At 40.7% G+C, this 22,993-nt stretch overlaps 1 protein-coding gene across 3 annotated transcripts in view; it reads right to left on the bottom strand.

The window, feature by feature from the left end:
* Positions 1 to 22,717, bottom strand: part of EIF2B3 (eukaryotic translation initiation factor 2B subunit gamma) — a 99,323-nt gene extending 76,606 nt beyond the window's left edge. The window contains exons 1-3 of one of the 3 annotated variants that reach the window (XM_015636613.3): positions 22,437 to 22,717; positions 18,817 to 18,956; positions 1,886 to 2,045 (exon numbers count right to left, since the gene is read on the bottom strand). In XM_015636613.3, coding sequence (XP_015492099.1) covers positions 1,886 to 2,045; positions 18,817 to 18,956; positions 22,437 to 22,584 — 448 coding nt within the window. In that variant the 5' untranslated portion in view covers positions 22,585 to 22,717. Of the gene's footprint in view, positions 1 to 1,885; positions 2,046 to 18,816; positions 18,957 to 20,172; positions 20,195 to 20,603; positions 21,198 to 22,436 lie in introns of those variants that run through there. The other 2 variants (XM_033516361.1, XM_033516362.1) reach the window with 2 other exon arrangements.
* Between the last annotated feature and the right edge of the window lie 276 nt (positions 22,718 to 22,993).

Here is a 22,993-nt window from a genome sequence, read left to right on the forward strand (position 1 = left end):
CTAGACAGGACAGGAATTGGAAGTAAGTGATAACTACAGGTAATTATAGGCAGATAAATGAACCAGAAGACAAGAAGCCAGAAATGGAACAGAAGATGGAACTGGCAGTGAAAGAGAAGAGAAATATATGACTAAGAAAAGCCAGGCTCTCAACAAGAATCCTTGAGTTAGGAAACTAAGGAAAGAGAACAAGAATGGAGGCTGGTGGCAGCAAGAAGCCAGCATAGGAAAAGATGGATGAGCTAAGGTAAAGTTAATAGCAACAGGGTGCGTTTAGACAAGTAGGAATGACAGCCAAGAGGGTCTGGTGCTTCCTAAAAATATACTTCCCTCCTTTAGAACCTGGAGAAGAACCTAAAATTCCTGTCTTGGCACTCCCCTGCTTTTAACAAATGACTGACACAGGCCTGGTGGAATTCATGCTTTATCTGAGACAGTTCACAGGAAACATGTCACTAGTGCTGTCCATGGCAGCTCAAGTCATGCTTTGGGTGGGAGATCTTAGCATCTGGTGAGGCTTAGGCCCCACAGAAAAACATGAGGGGTGATGAAACACTTCTACATAATGGAATTTTAGTCTTTTCAAGTTTAGTCTTTTACAGATCTGAAAAAACACACACAAATTTTAACGAGTTGTGTAGGAAGAGTTATGCTACAAAGTCAAGCACACAGACATAAAAAACAAGCAAAATAAGAATGCATGTACAATCTGATGTGTTTATATTTGCAAAGAGTCTTCAGATAATCTTGTTTATCCTCACAGACCTCCTCACCCCCACCCTGTGTGCTCAGCGCTCACATGCTGGGCAGCTCTATGATGTTTAACCACAAACCCATTAGTTTACAACTCCTGAATGCTCAACTCTGCGCTGTAGCAGTGCTCTTGACAATATTTTATGTGCCATTAGCACTAAGACTGCCTTTCAAAAATATGGGAGTTAGAGTTATTTCAGAGTCCAAGTACTAAATGCTTTCAGCCCTACTAACCTTACACGTTGCTCTACAAAAATCTTCATGCAGAGCCTAAGAAGTTTTCTTTTAAAAACTTATTTCCTCCACTTTCAGAAAACGGTTGGCTTGCATTTCACTCCTCTCTCAGTCTGAAGCTACATTTTCTTACTTGTATTCCAGTAATGCCTCTGAGCTTTAATCAAGGACAAAGACCCACTAAGCTGACAATAATCAAGGCTCAGCATTTTAACAGATATCATTAAAAGGAAATGAGAGGTATGGTGTGGGAACAACTGTGTGGTATTTAGTACTTTTAGCATATAAGTAAAATGGGTATAATAGTCCTGCTCTGCCTTACAGCAGTGTTGTGAGAACAGATACATTAAAGATTACAAGGCACTAAGATATTATGGTAAGAGGGACAAGATAAGCATCTAATCAACTCCTTGAAATCAGTGGGAGTTTTGCCTAGCAAAAGGCTCCTGGATGCGATTTCTGAAGAGCAATTCACTACATACCATAAGAAGGGAGAATTTCTAGAAGTCTTTGTTACCCACCTTATGTTGGTTGCTTCAGCCAGTGTAAAATTCCCAGCTATAATCAGGCTGATGCTTAGTGCTCTTGAAAAACCTAATGGTTTTAATGTTCATATGTAACAAAAATTCAGGGTTTCATCCAAAACTCACTGAAGTCACCTGGAGCTTTTCCCTTAACTCTTGTGAGCTTTGGATCACAGCCTGCAAGATTACATGAGTCTAATACTTAATTCTGAGGTGGAAAAAACCAAATCACACCCTCACCAGGGAATCTGAGGAAAAATAGGGTATCTGTGCCTTTTTTATTTCTTTTGCTTTGGGATTGATAACTAAACATATCGTACATACCTGTGGTTTTTCTATAATTTATTAATAAATATGTATTCCAACCTACATACCTGGCTTTTTTTTCCCTTTCTGTCCTGGTACCACTTCTGTTGGTTCATGAGTTTTCTTCATCAACATGGAGAGAGTAGCATCATGTGTCCGAAAGAGGTCCACAACTTTATATAAATCTACATCTGTGATCAGATCGCAGCTCAGCACCAAGACATCAGTCTGTCAGAGAAGGAAAAAAACCAGCAAACCTTTCAGAGATACAAATTACCACATATGGATTAACATTTGAGGACCCAAAACCAAATAGCACTTTAACTTTTTTCTTTTTACTCTTTTTTTAAATTACCACTGCCAAAAATAGCTCCTGCTTTTTACCAGTGCAATTTTCTTGAGTCCTGCTGCTACTGTTATTTGGTTGATGCTTACCCAGCTCCAGACCATGAAGAATATGTGACCATCTTAATTGTCTTCATCTGCTCCTAAGGACAGAAGCCATGGCTTTCAGGACCAAGAAGAAATTCAGCAGTATTTGCAACAGGTACTTTTAGTTATATAATGATGTAGAAAAGAAATCTTTCTGAAGAACTCTTTTTTAGCTGACTTTGCATCTGGCTACAAACCGCTGGAAAAGATATTTAAACTATGTTATTTTATCGGTGGACAAAAAAACTAAAGACTATCTAGGATGTGATTTACTCAGTAATTGCACTGTGATGGTGGGCTCAGTTTAGAAATACATTTCCTAAAACCAGCAATACTCCATATTACAAGAAAAAAAAAAAAAAAGAGGATGTTAGGTCCTATTTAGTAGGAGGTTTGTACTTAATTTTGATCTCAAAGGATTCCGAAGTCCCTTATACAGTTTTTAAGAAAACTGCTGCACAAATCACAGGAACATTGTCACATATTGAGCAAGACACAACAGCTTCATTAATGGTGCACACTATCAATATAATCCAGCTAAGAACTCTTATTTAGAAAAAATTCTCTGTATTTCACGTGGGTTGTGGAATATGCTGCCAAAAACCTATGAGTCCAGCAATTAACTTCATTTAAACTAATCCTAACATAATATTTGTGCAGCATGGCCTACAGAAAAGTAGCAAATTTCCACTTTTTGTTAATGATCAACGTTCTAAAGACCTCTCCAGAAGATAGTGTTTCTTTCCTGACAGTTACCATTTTCACTTTTTCTGCTATCATTTCCCATGCTAAGCCTCCCTGCAGTGTGACATGGCTACCTAGTTTTGTCTTTTTAAAAGACAATATTTAATGAGAAGGGCATTAGACAACACTTAGAAAAAGATGAGTTAATTCATAGAGGATTGATCAGTAATAGTACTCTAACTTTTGAAAACTATCAAAAAATAACTAAAGCAAACTATGTCAGGATTGACCTCTCATTCCAGAAAGGTTTTTTACAGAAAAGCTTGCTTTACAGACTTTGTCTAATACTAGGAGATTCCACATTGTAGTTGAGATCAGCTGATCTGGTATCCACATTGACAGGTCCTCCTACAACTGCTAGGTAGTTTCATGTGTGTACCAATAAAGCGTTGGAATTCATGCCACAAACTGTTGGAGCTGCTGATTTGGCATGCTGTGCAAAAGGTCAAGCTCTTCCATTTTCATGTGATTTCTCCCCACTTTACTGAGAAACACCTGGCTGCTTTACAGGAAGGAAGAACCTTCAGGCTGAGAATTTTACACATTCAAAACCTAACCTGCATCACTTCTTTTAACGTATTTTCAAAATGTGTACTTTATATATTACAGTTTTGCCCAAGAAAAGTGTTTTAATTAGCACTTCTCTAAAAAAATCCAACATGCACACATTGGAAAAACCCCCAACAGCCCAAACCATTAAAGCAAGTTGCCCAGCACTCTGGAGCAGCCCTGCTCCAACATTCCAGGGTGTACAAAGAAAATAAGAAAAAAATTCAGCTTGGTGTGGAAGCAAATCTCCCGCTTCACAACTGTAAACTGTGAAGAAACACATATTAAATATCCTGGAAAATCCTGCAAAATTTTCAGATATTCTGTTTTTACAAGAGTACGAATGAATTACAATGTTTACAGAAAAGGCCAAAAGGTATTCAAGACCCATATAAATAGACCTGTACTTTTCAAACTCACTTTATAGAAGGAAGAGATTGCCAGTTTCAAATCTAGATGCACTGAACTCCAGTGGTGAAAATAAGAAATAAAATGAGAGAGACTGACAGACCAATAGTCTTATACTAAGGAACGACTATCTGGACTTGTAAAACAAACCTTGTAATTATTTCACATTTTACTAAATGCTTTAATCTGTCACTAATGCAAAAACCCAACAAGCGTTTCATAGTTCTGACCAGGCTCCTGGGTTTTTTCTTCTCACTATAGGACAAGCTTTTTGCAAAAACTGAATGCAAGACCCCTGAGGAGCATACGGGAACAGAACCACCAAATGTCTGGTTGCCATCTGTTCTACCCATTTACTCTCCCAATATGTAAATAAACGTCAGTGAGCGCAGGGACCAGTGAAACACACAGTTGCTCTGTAAAGCCCACATTTCTGCCTCTCCTCCTGATGAGCAGAGCAGTGGCCTCAGAAGCACGCTGAGAATACACCATGAAAGGCTCTTTTGGGACTTGACAGCCTCCCCTTTGAAACACCACCCCCCTCATAAATAAAGCCCTCACTGTCTAATGGATGCACTTTTTTTTCCAGTGTACAACTCCTGAACGAATAAACTAATGGCTGAATGAAAAAATAAACTATCCTAGAACCTTAGCAGAAGTGTGTGTTTTTCTTTACGTTTTCAGGGTGGGTGCAGAAGAAAGAAAATAAATGATAGAACTTGTGGGTTTTTTACATATATACATGCCAAATAATTGCAGTGCACCTTTCCCAAAGAGCCACTGATACAAAGAAGAGAAGTACGTACTTACTACATGCACTCACGTACTAAGAAGGGGTATGGGAACATACTTGACTTCATGAATTATGCAAACACCTAAGTACACACACATCTCTTAATGAAATACATGTAACAATGATTACATCAACCCCAAACTATTATACAAACAGATGATAAGAATCAACATGAACTGATTAAAAAAACCCCAGCGAGCACACACCTCAAGCAGAACGACTGCAAAGGAAAAAAAATGCACACATGAATGCACTCTCAACACGTATTACAGCCATGGGCAGGGCAAGGCAAGGGTCTTAAATCAAGAAGGACCATCTAATGGATGGAGCATGAAACAAATACTTGGAATATCTGGTATTTTCCTGCTCTGCCAAACTTGACACATGCCATTTTGTCTCTACTACTTTTATGACAAAGAGAAGCCCTCATCACAGACCAGGGCTCTACCATAGAAGCTGCTATACGGAGCAGGTGAAAGGCCATCAAGTATAAGAGAACAGCAAATGATTTTGGGCTGAGGAAAACAGGAATACACTGTATTGCTACTCACAGCCCTGCCCTGCTAGTAGCACAGCTCGTGTTTTTGTGAGCAACACAAGAGCCACAGAAAAGACAAGAAGAATATAATGCTCCTTGAAAGTGTTAACTTGGGCCTTAGAAATTCCTTTTAACCTCAGATTTGCAATTCACTCACTCAAATGAAAAACTGAGACTAGGCTACTGGCAAGAGGAGAAAAGTGCAATTCTGCAGAGATCACCTGTGGTCCGAGTTTCAAGAAGATCCTTCTGCATCCTTACTGACATCATAAATTAATGGAGCTCTGGGCTTTCAGTCCAACCATCCCTGAATACAGAGTATTCAGTTAAGTCAAGTATGAAAACATGGCACTAGAATCCCCAAATATCCACTCTACCTTTCTAACACTGGCTAACAGCACTTCATCATCAAATGTTATGAACTGTGAAATGGTCAGATATTAAATAAGTTAAATACTTGATCTGGATAAATAAAACAGTGCCACATAAAACATGAAGAGATTTATGCAAAATAGAGAAAACAGTAAGGAAAAAACACTGAAAACCAATATGTCAACAATTATATTAAACCCGGCACAATATGGAAAATATACACAAAAACAAGACCAAAAAGCAGATTGTTTCAAGCACTCAGATCAAGACAGCCGATTTAAAAATAGAAAACATGTTTTCAATGGAACTAATTCATACCACAGATCAAAAGATGGATGCAATTATATGGTGTAATATACCAGCATAAATAAAAAGCCTTGGACTTTCTCACACCCCACATACAAAGGCAATGCTAAAAACCCTTTTATATTCAGCAATTATTGCTGGAGCTCTTATGATCAAACAGAAGATGTCAAGGTTACCACAGATAGCTGGCAGCAAATTATGAATTTTTAGTGGTATTCACTATGCTTTTTCTATCAAGTATAGACAAGGGCAGGACCTCACAGCCTAAACTGCTGATGGCCTCAAAAACAGCAGACTAGAAAATGAGAAAACATGTGTTGCAAGGAAACTGTAATATGAACAAAATCAGCCTCAAGAGAAAGAGGAAAACAAATGTCAGATTGCATTATAAACAGAAAAGAAGCAAAACATCCACAAGCAGTAGAACCAGCTTCTAACAGAACTGAAAACAGACAAAACATTGAAGCTAAATGTTAAAAGTTTCCAATTGCAAAGTATTACAGCTAAGACTTTGACATGAAAAGAAAGAAAATCAAGAGATTAGTACACTCAACCTAAGTTAATACATGGACAAACAGAACTTTGCATCACTTCCTGCGGTGTCACCAAACAACAGGGGAGAGAGAGAGGAACAAGTTATAATTATTGCTGGAATTAGGACTGAGTTTTATACACAATAGCCTGGAACTTCACCCACATGTTGCATTAACAGTGGGGTTTGTGTGTAATGCTTTTTATTATTCTAAAGAGTGGAAAGGGAAAAAACAGTTTGGCTGTGGGCAAGCATTTTGATTGCTTGTTAGCATTCTCCAGGCAAAGATACCTCCCAGCAATTACATTACTCACCACTCTTTAGATCAGAAACTTACATCCAAGGCTTTAGAGAATCCCTTTTTATCTCAGTCTCCCTTGAAGACGTCCAATTTCAACACCTGTGACCTCTTTGAAGCTGTATAGCTATTGCTGCAACTGGAGCAGGGAATCACATTTATTTTTTGATGTCTCTAAGATCTTGTTAGCTACCAACTGAAATGGCCGCCTTTGGCTGGGAATTCCCACTCTCCTTTTGTAATGTCCTTGATGGCAAGATTCAGAAGGAAATCATGATTTAGTACTTTGCTAGCAGACATGAAGCTTTTACCTATTCTACTCTCACCTTGCAGCCAGCAGGAAGTTTGCTGTACATCCATAACTATACTAAGGACAGAGGACAGTGAAGGCACAGAATGTCCCTCAATCTGAAATCCAGTAGCAACCACTCCTCATTAAGGATGGAAGAATTCTTCTATAAGATGTGTGAAATGTGAAAGCAGCTTCTTAGAGGCTTCTTTTTTCCTTTTCAAAAAAAAAAGAAAACAGAAAAGTCTAATGTGGGAGCCAAGGGAGTCTCTTCTAATTTCTTGGATGGCCCTGAATTCATCAGGTGAGGATATCTTAAGGCAATGTGAATGCCTTCACATACGTAACCTGTCAGCATCACTGTTTATCTTCTCAAAGAAAGCTCCAAGAAAGATGCCAGAAGCTGGGGAGGAGACTTAACCCTAGTCCCATCATATGGCTCATTCAATGTTTTGTATCAGATGGGATCATACAACGAAAACACCATTTTAGGTTATCTTTGCATCTCATGAGCTACCATCCAAAATCAATATTTTTTAATTTACATACATATAAGCTAGGAACAGGAAAGATATTCAAGCCTAGAAGGCATCCTGTCTCCTCCCAGAAGGAAGTCTTGTTACCCATGCTCAAACTGACATGTGGGGTGGAAAAGGGTAATTTACAGTTCTCAGCAACCAAACCCAGAAGTTTAGAGATGAACAGAAGTTCATAAACTTATTAAGAATGTTTTAAAAGCAGGACATTGATATTACGACACTTAGTTGACTGTAAAACTTCTGGAACATAAGCTTTGCAATCCACCTTTTCCTCTGGTTTCAACTAAATCAATCTTGTCCTGCTTAAACAGTACTCCAAAAGTAATTTTCCCAGCTTATTTCTCTACCCACATCACCCCTCTTCACTGGTTCTGTTTTCTATCACATGAAGCACAAGCTGTTTACTGTCCTTTTAATAGCCTATCCTACCCACATGTCATGCACTTAGCAAATCTACCTCACTTCAATATGAGATGACAGCCCTAGTATCTATTTGTATCTTCTAAAGGGTGTGGCTTTAGCCTCTCCTTTTTGTTCGTTTTTTGGTTTTGCTTTTGTTTTTCGTTTAGTAAAAGATCTGCTACCCTTACACTTTCAGAACACTGACAATTGTGATGCTACCAGTATGCTGGGGCACTGGACTGACATAGTTGATCTCATCTTGGTTGGCTCTCTCATTTGTCTGTGATCAGGGTCATGTCCTGGGCTTATGTCCCAGTCCTGAGTATGCCACACAGGAGACCATTTTTCCCATCTAAAGGCATCCAGAAGTGTGCACTGTGCCTGCTAAGGCTCAGGAGAGCACCCCAGAACCCAAACCCTGAATTTGCCAGTTCATGGAGGGAAAGCCTGGCAAGGTAAATTCTCTCCTGGCTCAATGCAGTGCATGGACAGATCCCTTCTGCACAGGCGGAACTCCAGAAAGGAATGGCACTCTCCTCATCACTCCTGTTCCTGTAAGGCAGGTTTCCAGGACTACCTGGACAGCAGCACTACCAGACCTGCTGTGCAGCTGATCTTGGACTCTGCCTCACATCAACAGAAAGGAGAACACAGCAGTCAGGCTCCAACCTCAACAGCAGCAGCGCAGCAGGAATTGCTGCCAAAGCCCAGAGCTCAAGCCCAGGCTTAACACTTAATGTAAGCAGAGCCTTAGGCAGTCAGGTGCTGCAGTCATACACACAATAATAATAAAAAGTAGTCCTAATGGAGCTCAACCGGCTCAACTTATTGAAGGGAAAGAAGGCCTTTGCCCACAGCCAGAAATCAGCTCAACTGCAGATCCCTCAGCAGCACAACAAAAAGCAGGAATTACCAGATTCAAGGGCTAGGAACCACTGATCAGCACAGGAATAAAATGCAAAGTAGTTTTAAGAGGGAGAATAAGTATAACCTGGAATAAAATATCAAAGTATGTAATAGACAATTCATACATTCTAGTAGATTAAGAAAGTCTTGCTGTGTTTCACAAACACTTTCACTAAGTTATCCCTAAGTTTCGGAGCTAACAGCCCCAACTTGTAGGTGCCAACTCCCATACAAACTAGAGGATCATAATGGTTCCTTGCAGTCTCAAACTAGACAGTAAATAAAAACCAAAACATACAAGCATTTCCTCCATTGTCCTCAGGAATCATTCTGCCATCCTGCAGCTAGTATCATCACGATCTTAAATTAAAAAAAACTCTTTCCGAGGTCAAAACAAGTCATTACACAACACCCAGTTTCAACACTTCTTCAAAAGAAAACCCAAACTGTGATGTACTCTGCAAAGCAGAGGCTCCATGAGACTGCTCAGTGGAACTGCCACCTGCCTGAAATCCCATCAGACTTGTTCAAATGTTGGGGCTCTTCTCCTCTAAACACTTTTCATGCCATGGTAAATAAAAGAAATAGTATAAACTGGAGATTCCTAAACTATCTTTCACACAGTATCATTTTCTCCTCTAGCACCTTTCCAGTTTTTCCAATGGTGTTTGGTCTGCAGCAACTGCTCTTGTAAGAAAAATGTTATGAAAACTTCAAGACCTCCACTGCTTTTTCCAGCACTATTAGTCTACATACAGAATTTTCACCATCTTCCCAGAGAAGCTGAATGAATTTATACTACAGAAGAGTATCTAAATTTGTTTCAAGAAGATCTGAATACACATTTGCTTTTCCATTTTCTGCACAGAACCAAAGAAAAATGAGATAACCTGTTTGGGTTTCCCAGTTAACACAGCATGACAAAAATGCAAAATTAAATTCCAGGCATCCTAAAGTCCACTGATCTTCACCATGGCTTTCACCAAATTAAAGTGACAGAAAACCAGTGCTGAGAAGAGTGACAACCTCCAGGATAGCCTGTGCTGTTCACAGCACCACATTCCTATTATCAGTGTTACACAACTGTACCAAGCTGCAAAACCAGACACAAGGGAAAACCCTTTCCTGTGCCTAAGTCCATGGGCTGACGTTCGGCATCTCTTTCCTTTCACGTTTCCCAAAAACTGGAACTAGGTACTCAGTTGTCCAACACACAGTTAGATCTGATCTGAACAATTTTCTCCTTCAGGGGAAGAATATCACCTGCAATGTTATCTTTTTTGGACATTTTTCTGGAAGAACATTCCTTCCTTGCCATCTGCAGCCTTTTAAACTGTTTCTAGCCTGTGGGATTTCTACTTGTGTATTTTCCCCATTGTCTGGATCTTAACAGCTCTTCCCTCATAGAATGTTTGGGCTTTTCATAGCAATTGTGGGTACTACAGCTGTCACAGTGTGATGGTTAAAGCACAGTAAGTTATTTACATAGGGCATTTGTATATATTTTAAATAGGGAAAATGAAAGAGGATTTACTAAAATGAACACTACTATTTACTCCCCAAAAATGAAAACTAGTAGCGGCTGACAAAACTAGGAAAAAATAGTTTTACCAGGATGCTTTTAAATAAATTACTTTAGCTATATGCATGTGCAAAGAGCTTGCTGTGTCTGCGAGTAGAATAGGCTGAATTTGTGTAATTCATCAGAAACCACAGAGGGCCTAAAAGAAAACACACACTGTAATACAGGAAAAGCACTGACCATTAACTTCTACATGGGAACAAGAGGTATTGGTTAACATAATGAGTGCAGGCCTGGAGTTCCCAGGAGCATGAAAAGGATAAGGACATGCAGTGGGAGATGCAACAATTGAAACTGACAGGCATCTCAGGTCTGTCAATGACTCTTCTTGCAAAACACCTAAGGTTTTGCCGGCCTGTATAATGCAAGGCATCCTCTTTAGCTGACAATGGGCAGAATAATAAATGCCCTAATAATCATTCTTGATCCAATCTTCACAGCTAATTGCCTTATTCAAACTTCTGATGTTTTAGCCATTATCCACAGTAAAACTGAGCAGCAAAATAATTTAATTAGCTAGTCTTCTAAAGCTGAGTAGCATTAAAAAAATAAAATAGAGCAACAAATAAACAAAAAACCCCAACAATTGCTGAATTCTCTCTTACCCTGCCAGAAAAAATAACGATCAGCTGAAGGTCCTGAACACATTCTTCAAGCACAGAGTCAGGCAGCGGTGTATTGTTCCCCAAAGCCACACAGCCTGAGCACCTGCCCATGTAGCTGCTTCCTACAAAGACAATAAGCTGTGCTTTGGGAATGGGACTTAGGCATGCAAGCTGTAATAAATGGTGGCTACTGCCTTCAGTGGTGGCAGCTTTCAGTAAGAGGCAAAGAGTGAAAAAAGATGCTACATACCCTGTGAGGTATGCCATCTGATACAGTTATTTTCCCTAACAGCATTGTGAAAGGCAGAATCAGATAAACCACCAAGACAGCATTTTAATCTGCATTTTAAACACTAAAGTAAACAATGTTTGCTGTCAGCTGTGCTGGAAGAAAATGATGAAATTCTTTTTACTACTTCAAAACAGATCAATAGAATATTTAGTTCAGTCTTGCTATTATATAGAGACCATATCTCTTACAAATTAATTTATTTCGGTTTTTTTATTTCCACTGACAGCACAAAAAATTTACATAACTCTGTATTATGGGTACCTAAGTTTTTCTTTCCATGCTCACCAAACTCTGCTCAGTCGTACCAAAAGGATTCAGATTCCATCTTCCAGCCGTTCCAGCAAGCTTACTTACATCATGTGTTTGCAAAGCAGATTTTTCAGCAGAGGAAGCAGAGCGCTTCGCCATGCTGGCCAAGACTCCACGGATCAGTGACCCTCAGCAGCACACAGACCACCACCATGACATCACACTTTCCACAACACAGATCCCAAAGATGCACATACCAAGAGAATCTGGAGTTTCAATCTTTGTTTATTTGTTCAAAGAAAGTTGTTTTTTCTTCTTTTTGGTAGCTTTTTAGAGTTTGTTTTACTTTGCTTTTAAAGAGCTGTATTACTTTGTAATCTTACTTTTTGAAACTGAGAAAACCAGGTGGACCACCTGAGATGAAACGTTTCTCTCACAAGCACTCACCAGCGATAGCAGCAGAAGACAAGCTGATTAATTCACACTGTATTATTCAGGGCTTCCATTAACACAGCTAAGGGCTCATCAAGGGAGGAAAATATGAAATTGTTCCATTGCTGTTACTCTGCTGGAACGCCACATTTTAATCACTGTCTGGAGTGCAGTTGAGTGACACAAGGGAGAGAAATGCTTAATAGAAGATGAAAATAATATAGACACAGTGAAGACAAATGTTTGAACCAGGCACACCTAATCCACCTGAAACACAGATTCATGAGTTAACCAGGTTTTTCAACCTGCTGCCTGGAGAGCAGCCTCTCTCCCGGCCTGGGAGGTGGTGCCAGACAGCAGCTGTGGGGGTCTGGTAAAATTTGGCACAGGAAACAAAATGGTGAAATATTAGAGATGCCTAAATTTCAGGGGAACTCATTTGGAAACTATAGTGTCACCCCTTGCCATTTATTTTTTTCATCAACAGTAATATACAATCCACAAAAAGGGCTTTAGCAGCCTGATGAATGGTACAAGCAGAGGGTCATAGAAACACAGTTCTCAAAGGGGTTTCCCGAGTCAAGAGTTTTGCCTCCTGTCATTCCAGCTATTGATTTACTTAGTTTATTTAAAAGCAAACAAAAATACAACAAGAAAACAGATTCTTATTCTAGGAGGAAATTGGGGGATTCTTATGTTTTTTACTCCTGGAAAAGAATCTCACAATCCTATTCTGCTCTGACTAAAACCTTTCTGTAATTTTCAGCCTATGTTTTCCCACAGCAAATTTAAACCCATTTATACTCCATTCGGAATATCTTTTCTCCTCTTCTAGTGTTTGTCCCACATTTGAGTTCTCCACCTGCTCAATATTCCTGGCAAACAACCCCTTCTCATTGCCTTAAGCAATAGAATTAATTCCTCATCTCTATCATAAAAAGTACTTTACCTGATACATTCTAGTTTTGCATTAACCTTTCCTTCCTCCATCAGAGTGGCTGCTTATCATCACACTATTTCAACTAGTACATTCCGAGACATTGCAATTTACTCTTGGGCTTCTAGCTCCTATCACAAATTTGTTACCTACCACAAATTTCCCAAAATCACAAGTTCTGTGTTACCAGACAAACTCTATGTGCTACAACTGTGCTATAACATGGCAAGTCATGGCACACATTTTACATACTGGTCCTGTGAATCAGCCAAAGGAGGCCTACTGAACTGCAAGGGAAGACCTTTAAAAACAGCAGCAGAAGTGAAATAAATGAAGACCTATATCTGGACTGTAAAAAACCATACTGGATGTACCAGAAGACTTTACAATATGACTTGAAAAAAGCATGTCCACTAATACAAGCTACAGAGAAAAAGCCTCCCTAAGTGAGCCAGGGGATTTCATTACGTAAAATTACAAGGAACATCAAAATAAGTTAACTTTTAAAATGGCTACCCCCTATAATAACAACAACAAAAAAATACTACTGAAAGACAAACTGCCTACAAAACAAAACTGCATCATCTGCTACCACAGCCTCCAGCAGACAGCACTCAGTCTCTTCTCTTGCTAGAAACTGTTATCACACATCACCACTGAAATGGTCAAGACTTTTACTGATTTCCCTACTACTCAGATTCAACTCATCTGAATGCTCCAGCCAGTGCTGCTTACCAATGAAAACCAGAAGCAAGGACTACTAATAGTTATTGAGGAGAAAGCAATTATATATGATTTTAAAGAAAAGCTGTATCTCTTACACAGAAACCCTTCTACACTGCTCCAAGCAATTAGCAAGTTTAGGATGCTAAATAAAAATAAATTAAAACAAGGTCATGGAAGTTATTAAATTACATCTTAACACCTGCTGTGTCCACCTGCAAAATCAGCCTTACTGTTTTACTAAAAATGCCAAGCACTCATCACATTTAAAGACCCCTAATCTTGAAGCAGTATATATGAGGAAATTTGAGTATATATGAGGAAATCCAGAGCAAGATTAATCTTTTCTTATCATCTGTGGATGAGGTATTTAGTTGTTCATGGCCAGGGCTAGATTAAGCCTTCCTTACATTCAAATTGTTTGCTCTTTCGTCCCTAATGAAAGCTTAGTTTTTAGAGAACCTGATTCTTAAGAAAGCAAATTATTTCTTCCCCCACACTGATTCTCCAGGCTGCTAGTAAAGCGTGCAAAGGCAACATGTCTCCCATGCCTGTAATGGGTGAAACAGCAACCAGTAATAGCCTAACTTATTGATGAAAGATATTTAAAGAGAGCAGAATCAGAAAGTGACAGGAAAAAAAATCTGGATGTGGAAAATGAGATTTCATAACGGAAAGTTTGATTTATTAATCTGTAAAAAATAATTTTTTATACCTCTCCTAACCAATTTTTTTTCAAACACTTCCTGACAGGTGAAGAATATTTTTTAGTGCAAACAAGAGACTAAGACAAAAGCAGATTGGCTCCATCAGAGGAGATTAAAACACCACTTGACACAGTTTTTCAAACTGATAGTCACAAAGTAAAATAGCGAAGAGGCAGTGCCTCTTTTAGCGTCCTGCAAGTCTTCCTGGACCCACCTCACCTTCATGTTGCAGGGAAGGCAATATCTCAAAAGGTACTGAAGTTTTTACTAAGTAAAACAGTTCAGAATTACTCTAGTATAACTAGTGAACAACTGAAAGAAAATGAAGTCAGAAGGCATAAATATAAATAAACAAACAAACAAATAAATAAACCCAGTATTCCTGTAATTATTTTACTCAGCTACAAAGCAAATCATGATCTTCCAGAACAGATTAAATTTCCCTATATACCACACCCTTGCCAAAGCCCCATCTGAAACAGGGAAGCTTTCCTCACTTTTCAAGACCAAGAAGGTCAATCCAAACCTAAAGGCATGAATGCTGACTTACTGCTCTGTCGAGGCTAGAACGTGAGGTAACAGAGACCTCTAAACACCCCTATGGTGGTAAAGCTGCAGTTCAACAACAGCATTGTTATACCATCAACTGTGCGTCTATACAACCTATGTTCTACCACTTCTAGTTCTACAAATAAACAAGAAAATAATTAAGTCTTTGGAGCTCTACTTTAATTTTCATTTTTTGAAAAGCCATTCATTAGCAGTCTTCCAAAGGATAGCAGAAAACTAGGAATTTAAAAAGGCCAAAAAAATGAAACTGACAGTGATACTAAAATTCTATCAAAACCCTAAGACTGGATATTAAAATGATACCCATGAAAGCTGTCCTAAGGCACACAGATTATAGCAGGATACTGAAACAAACAGCATTCCAGGAAATGCTGGGATAGTCCATAGGGGGCAATTAAGGGGTCTGATCAACACAGCTGACCAGTTGTCACAATGTTCTTTAATAAACTGTTTTCTTATGCCTGTATAAAACAAAACATTTAAGAAATAAATAGGTCCTATACCTACATTTTTGCTTTTTGACAACATAATTTTAAGTGCTGTACTTAGTGTAAAATATATGTGTCATCTTTTTTATTTGGTAATATAAACACAGGCAAAAAAATCCCTTAGTTTCCACTTCATATGCTGCAAAATTATTTTCCAGTTACTTATATTCAGATCGACATATTCCAGATTGAGGACCTTTTCAAAATCATAGTCTAGCACACACTGAATAAACCACAACACTGGAGATTCAGAAACTGAACTACAGCTCTAATGAAGTTGCCTCAACTGTTTTCACTTAAAACAGCTTCAACTTGTATTTAATGTCTTGTCCTGCTGGCTTTCTGAAGGTGGGGAAACAGAGTAAGTAATATTACACAGAATATGTAATAGAATATGTAATATCATAAGGTTATCTTATGCATGGAACTGTAAGAGATTTGAGACAGAAGTCTGCTTTCCAGTACTAGTACAAATCTCTTTAATGATCCTAGGTAAATCACCTCATTATGTCTCAGTTTTCAGTTGTAGAATTGTGAGGACAAACTGGTAAATGGTGTTTGCTATTCAGAACTGAATGCTTAATAAAACCAAGCAAAACAACCCACTACACAAGCTAATTAGAGAACTACTGGTTAAGAGGCCAGACTGACACCCAGGCCTAGGGATCCACAAAGTGAAACTTACAGAACCACGTTTTCTGGTGTTCACTACTTTCCAAGCAGGTGCCTTTAGGAATCAAGTTTAGCATAATATTTTTATTGTATGAAGGATCCGAGAAAAGGATACATTCAGCCGTGTAATGAACATAAATACCCTAATGAAGCTGCTACCTTGCCAATCAGGTGTAGGCTGAGATAGCCAAAAATAACAGGAAGATTTCCAATAGAGCAAAGAACCTGCATCTAGTATATCAACTTTTGAAGCAAAGCTGTCAAAAACATTATTGTCTGTGCACAGTAGGCAAACAGCAAACAAAAACTTTAATGGATTTCCTTTGCTCTCATGAACTTCTGAACAACCAGCAAAAAGTAAGACTGGGAGAGCCAGATGCTTGTTACTGTGAATGCAAAGTCAGTCTTACATGCAGCCAAAACACCAGCACCACAACGAGTGAAAACACTGGAATCTACGTTTCCTCAGCCCTTACAGGTTTTGCATGTACATTCTCTCATGCTACTATTGAATGCAATTGTGTAAGTCTAATCTTGACATCTAATCTTTAAAGTATCAAGCTCCATTACCCAAGATGTAACACAACAAAAAAGTCCAAAACTGCAGGTACAGCAAGCAGCAGTGAGACTCCTTCAGTCAAAGCTAGACAAGGCAGCAAGTCATGAAATGTTATGCTGCTTTATGCACATCACAGAATCTGTGATCAGCAGTTCTGCCACCCTTAGACATATTTCTTACTGTGCATATATAATCTTGGCTTTACTCCCTGTCACTTGCACTGCACACAAGCAAGTTTGTCTACACTGTGCCATGTTACCTCGCCTTCACTGAGCATACTCGCTCTTCTGTCTGTGGGCAATTAACTCAATTTGTGACAACTAAGTTTCAGCAACCAGTTTAAACTTCTCATCAGACTTTTGGCATGGGCTGCAAAAAGCCTGCCAGCAAGCCATGGCCACAAGAAGCAGTTGTTTTCACCAGGGAAACTCATTCTTCAACGAGATCACTCTCCTGCTGCACTGCAAACACAGCCAACATACAGCAGCTTTTCAGCTACCTCTACTGTGGAGTTCTCTCACCTATATCACACAGGAGAGGGCATACCCTGTAAGAGGTGCACCAGTGGTATGCACTTACCAGAGGAATGACTCCAAAATACACAGTGCAGCAATCTGCTCAAGAACTTAGCACAGGCTTCTTTCAAATAAGAGACCACTTTGTCCTCTGTGCCTAGACAAGCAGACACGGAATAAAAAGGGCAGAAGCAGCTGCTGCCATTCATATGCAGCATCTGATTTACAAAAACTTGTGTGGTTTTCAGGACTGCCTCACATATTCTCTAAGCCTTTTTTCTGGAAAATAAACAGAAGATCAACACTGCCGCCTGTGAAGACACACTATTTTCTAACTCACAGACACTCTGCTTGCTGTCTCCCAGGGCTCCTAAGTAGACCTGCCTGAATTACCAAAAAGAGGGACAACCTGACATATGGACTCATCACTGACCAGGCAGTAAAATTGTGAAGTCAGGGACCCAGTTTGCAGGTACTTCCTTACTGCATGCAAGTATTTAACGTATACTGCCAAACTGAGTTATGATGAAACATGATTCTCCACAACAGAAACATTCAGTTCAGTTAAACTGATTTTGCTAATTTTGATTTTCTTTGTTATGTATTCTCCTCTAAATAGTCTACCCTGTGCATCAATCCCTTGCCAGATCTGTCTCCTTATGCCACCTACACATCCCTATTTGACATGAAGTTTCACCTTGTCTCAACTGAAGTCTTTCTCTTGGGAGTATATAGCCTGTAACACTGCAGTTTATTAGCTTCAAAAAGAAACCTCAGGACTTAAGCACTCATTGATGTTCTGTTGCAACATTTATTTAAACAGGCAATTTGGCTAAGATGGCCTAAACAGACAGGGAACAAATCGTATGATTAAGTCTATGACAACAACAAAAACAAAATTCCATCCCAGATCACAGCAAGAGCTCCAAGCAGCATTTCTGCCTTACATGGGAGTGTTTTAATTACACAGCTGGAAATAAAAATTCTATAAACTTGGTTTTATTCGAACAGCAGCCCTTTATCACATCTGGGCACTGTTTATTAAAGAGCTTACTGTAAGACCAAGTGAGCAAAAGCAAAGGAAAAGCAGAAAACTGAAGCCCAGCACAAGTCACTGACCCAACAGCATAGGCACGCCTGTGACAGGGCCAACAGTGGACACAAACTTTCTTGAGCACCACTGCATTGCCTAAAACTGCAAAGAATGTTAATGCAGAGCTACTTCCCCAAGCACTAGGGGGACAACAACCATTACAGATTGTATCAAATAATCGTAGAAACAAATACAACCTTTTAATTACCTTAGAAAAAGCTAACACTGACCAAGAAGCAGCCAGAGCCCAGCCTGAACAGGCTCCAGCCTTCCCAGCCGTCAATTCCAGCCATTCAGAGTCTTTGTGCAAGTTCCCCTGTGAGATGACCTTTACAAAATTCAGCTCTTTTGAAAATCAGGAAATTCAGTTATGCCCAGTATCACTACACAGGACACTCCTCACAACACAACATAAAAAAATTATAAACAAATAACTTCCAGTCAAGTTCAATAAAAGACAGTAATACCTTAATTTTCTGGTGAATATGCCTCAGTGAATCTGCTGTACCCATGTCCATGTTGTCACTGATGCACACAAAATCGAGCTTCATTTTTGTGTCCAGGTTTAGCATCTTTTGGATTTCCTTCCTTGTAATCACAATGACCTCTAGGACAAGGGAGAGTGAGATGAGATGAAACAGAAAAAAAAATCTAAGTAATATTCATCACAAATAGGATACACCCACTTTTTTATTCAGAAAGACTGATGGCACTGTCAAAAGGCTTGAGTAACATAACTCGGTTCTCCACCCAGCCAAGCTCTTTTGGCAAGGGTAACTTTTCAAGAAAAGAATTAAACTACTAATGAACACGAAAACAATCTCCCCTGCTTTGCTGGGTGGAGGTTGTTACTGAAAGGGACATATGCATGTGTGGCATGAGTTAGCAAGATAGAACAGACACTTCTATCATTAACCAGCAACCTCAAACCATACATCCTCAAACAGACCAATGAGACCCCGTGTTCATGTCACCAACACTTTAGAGCTTTGTCTTTTGCTGCCCTGATCCTGTGTAATCCTCTGTAGACAACACCACCAACCACACTATTATAATACAATGGTTAAACTATTTCTCAGCATCAGCTTGGCAAGAAAGTGGAGTAATATATGAGCAACAAACTCATTCCATCTACAAAAGAAAAAGGATAAATGCATATTTGAAGGAAGTCAACACTGGCATGAAAGCATATTTTCCAAAAAGAGGAATGCGAGAATAGAAGTTCTGCAAAGAAAATATTGAGGAAACAAAATTACAAGAAACCATTTCCCTCAGTCTCAAGAATGGGGAGGAAAAGCAACAATCAAATTTTTCAGTTAAAATATCCCCTCAAAACACCCCAACACTCTAACATTGTATTCTATATGGAAATTTAATGGAAAAGTATGGGAAACAATAAATAATGATAATAATAGTACAGGCAAGATGAAAATACATCAAGAATAAATCTGCATCAATCAAAACTCAACTCATCTATTAAAAGAAAACTCATCTATTAATTAAAAGAGGAAGGAACTGTAAACATGGGAATTGTGTGCCATTTTGGTGCCAGAGACATGGCTGCTCTTCCATACTGGATGCCAGTGTGGACTCAAAAGAGGCTGAAGAACCTAGAGAAAGGGGCTGAAAGCACACCTTGAATTAGGCAAAGAACTAACTGATGAAGAGGGAACTGCTGTCAGGCACAAGCTGTAAGCTCACGCAGTTCAGCAAAAACTTGGTGAGCTGGGCAAAGGTCTCCTAAATATTAGGAGAGATGAAGCTCCTGCAATTAGGGCAAAAGAGACACGGTGAGTCAGCCCATGGAACATCTACTTACTTACATAAACAAGTATGAGGAACTAAAGTCTTAATAAAAATCATCCAGGGAGAGAATTCATGCCACTGGATCATTTAATGCAGGAAAGTACAGCTTGGTCACAGGCATGAAGCAAGGAAGGAGCAGGAAGGTGGCAGTTTGCTTACTGAATCTGAATACATTTACTGAATACAATGCTGCATGTCCACATTTTCACTGGAGACAGGTAAGTTGAAGAGCTATGTGCGAGAAAGGAGAAAGATTTGACTGCAGCAGTATCACAGAGTCACAGCTCAGGTTGGAAGGGACACACTGGGTCATCTGGTCCAACCTCCCTGCTCAAGCAGCTTCATCTCAAATCACATTGCACAGGATTGCATCCAGATGGTTCTGGGATGTCCTCAGTGAGGAAGGTCCCACACCCTCTCTGGACAGCCTGTCCCACTGCTCAGTCACCTGCACAGTGAAGAAGTTTTTTCTCATGTTCAGGTGGAACTTCCTGGGAATTGGTTTCTGCATGTTTCCTCTTGTACCATTGCTTGGTACCACTGAGCAGAGCCCAGTTCATCCTCTGACACCTCCTTTCAGCAGAGACTGACAGACATTGATGAGGTTCCCTCTCAGTTGTCTCTTCTCGAGGCTGAACAGGCCCAACTCCCTCAGCGTTTCCTCATAAGAGAGATGCTCCAGTCCCTTCACCATCTTTGTTGCCCTCCACTGGACTTGGTCCTGGAGTTCCATATTTTCTGTCCTGAGGAGCCCAGAACTGGACACAGAACTTCAGATGTCACCTCACTAGGGCAGAGTAGAGGGGTAGCTACTAGTGGTCAAGAGCATCAAGCAGAAATGGTTATTTCTGAATAAAGAGCCACACAAAGCACAATACTGATTACACAGAAGATTTTAGCTATCTAAATTTTCATTGCAGAGTAAAAGTATTGCAAGAAAAAAATAGACAGGAGAACAGGCAAAGAAGGCAAACATTCAGAATACAAATTTCAACAAGCAACACACAAAAAAATCCTAAGAACGTAAATTCTCTAAGATTTTCTAATGAAACAGAATAAAGGTAAAGTGTGCTCTTAGTTTTGTTCCTTCACACTGAAATAGTAAGAGGCTAACATGAATCATCATGAGCTGATCTTTACATCTTCACAGAAGAAAAAATCAGTCAGGTAAAAAGCCACACACTCAGGACAAAGAACAGAATAATCAGAGACAGGACAGAGAAAGAGAAACACAAAAAACAAACACAAACATAAAAAAAACCCCAGACTCTTCAAAGGTGTCATGAAGAAGCTTTATAAGAAGCTGGGGGGATGCCACAGAAAGATTTGGTCCAGCACTCAAAAGGTGAACAAAAGCCTGAAGTCAGAAGATACTGAAGAAGTTCACCAGGTACTAAATAGCACCTGAGTCCTGGTGTGAAGCAAGGCCCACAGGTGAGTAACACAAGTCTGCCATTCCCCCTGCCCTGTTCTGGCCAAACCCCCTGCGCTTAGCTCTGCGCTGCCACACGGAGTGAACGCCTCAGACAGAGCCAGTAACCCTGAACTGCAGGCCAGGCTGAAACAACAAACCATGAGCCATCCCCAGAGAGCTGACACTTCTCACGCTGCTGCCATTAATGACTCTGAGAAAGAAACACGAGAAACTCATGGTTAGCAACCCAGGGAAAGACATCAAAGTTGGGAAAAGCCTCAAATCAGAGAATCACTAATGTTGGAAAAGACTTCTAAGATCATCAAGTCCAACCAACCAGCACCACCACTATGTTCAGCACTAAACCACGTCCTCAAGTGTCAGATTCTCATGGCTTTTGAACACTTCCAGGGATGGCGACTCCATCACTTCTCTGTGCAATCAGAACGGAAGTGCTTTAAAACCACTTCAGTGAAAAAAATTTTCATAATAGCCAATCTAAACCTCCCCTGGTGCAACTTGAGACCAATTCCTCTTGTCCTATCACTCGTTACCTGGGAGAAAAAACCAACACACATCTCTCTTCAATCTCCTTTCAGACAACCCCGGCCCTTGGTGAGAAAAGGGCTGGAGGGGTGCAGGCACAGATTGCGCAGCCGAGAGGGCACGAAGGGATGTGACATGGCCAAGGGAGCAGAGGAGAGATGTGCTACAGCAGCTGTCCCGTCCCACAGGGCACCTGCGACACGGCATTAGAACGGCGGGAGAACGGACGGGAGCGGCGGCAGTGACGAGGGACAGCCCGTAGTGACCAGGGACAGTCCGCAGTCACCAGGGCCAGCACGCCCAGACCCCGCCGTGCCTCACCTTCGAAGCCGGCGCGCTCCAGGAGGTTCAGCGGGTACCACAGCAGGGGCCGGTTTCCCACCGGGAGCAGCGGCTTCGGGATGCTGGAGGTCAGGTCCGTCATGCGGGAGCCGCCTCCGGCCGCCATCACCACGGCCTGGAACTCCATCGCGTGGCGGAGTGACACAGAGACAGGGCAGGGCCCCCCCGGGACAGGTAAGACAAGGCCGGTTCACTCCTCCGGTCCCTGCGACCGCTCCCGGCACTGACAGCGCAGCAATGGCGGCGCGGCCGAGCTGCGCCTGCGCGCGGACAGCCGAGATCGTCGATCGCTCGCGAGCGCCGATAGATTCGATCCGCCTCCCCGGTGGGCTGCGGGCGGCCTCCACCCAGCCAGGACGGCGAGAGGAACGCCGAGGGAAAGACGCCGAGCGCCGAGTCATGGATCCCTGCCCAGCCGCGGGGGGCGCTCGGTGGAACAGCGCCCCCAGGCGGCCGCAGGAAGGACTGCGGGGGGGAATGGGGGGACGGTGGGGGGGGTGAGGGGGGACAGTGGGAGGGTGATGGGGGACAGTGGG

This window comes from Parus major, chromosome 8 (assembly GCF_001522545.3).
Source record: "Parus major isolate Abel chromosome 8, Parus_major1.1, whole genome shotgun sequence".
Classification (NCBI taxonomy): Eukaryota; Metazoa; Chordata; class Aves; order Passeriformes; family Paridae; genus Parus; species Parus major.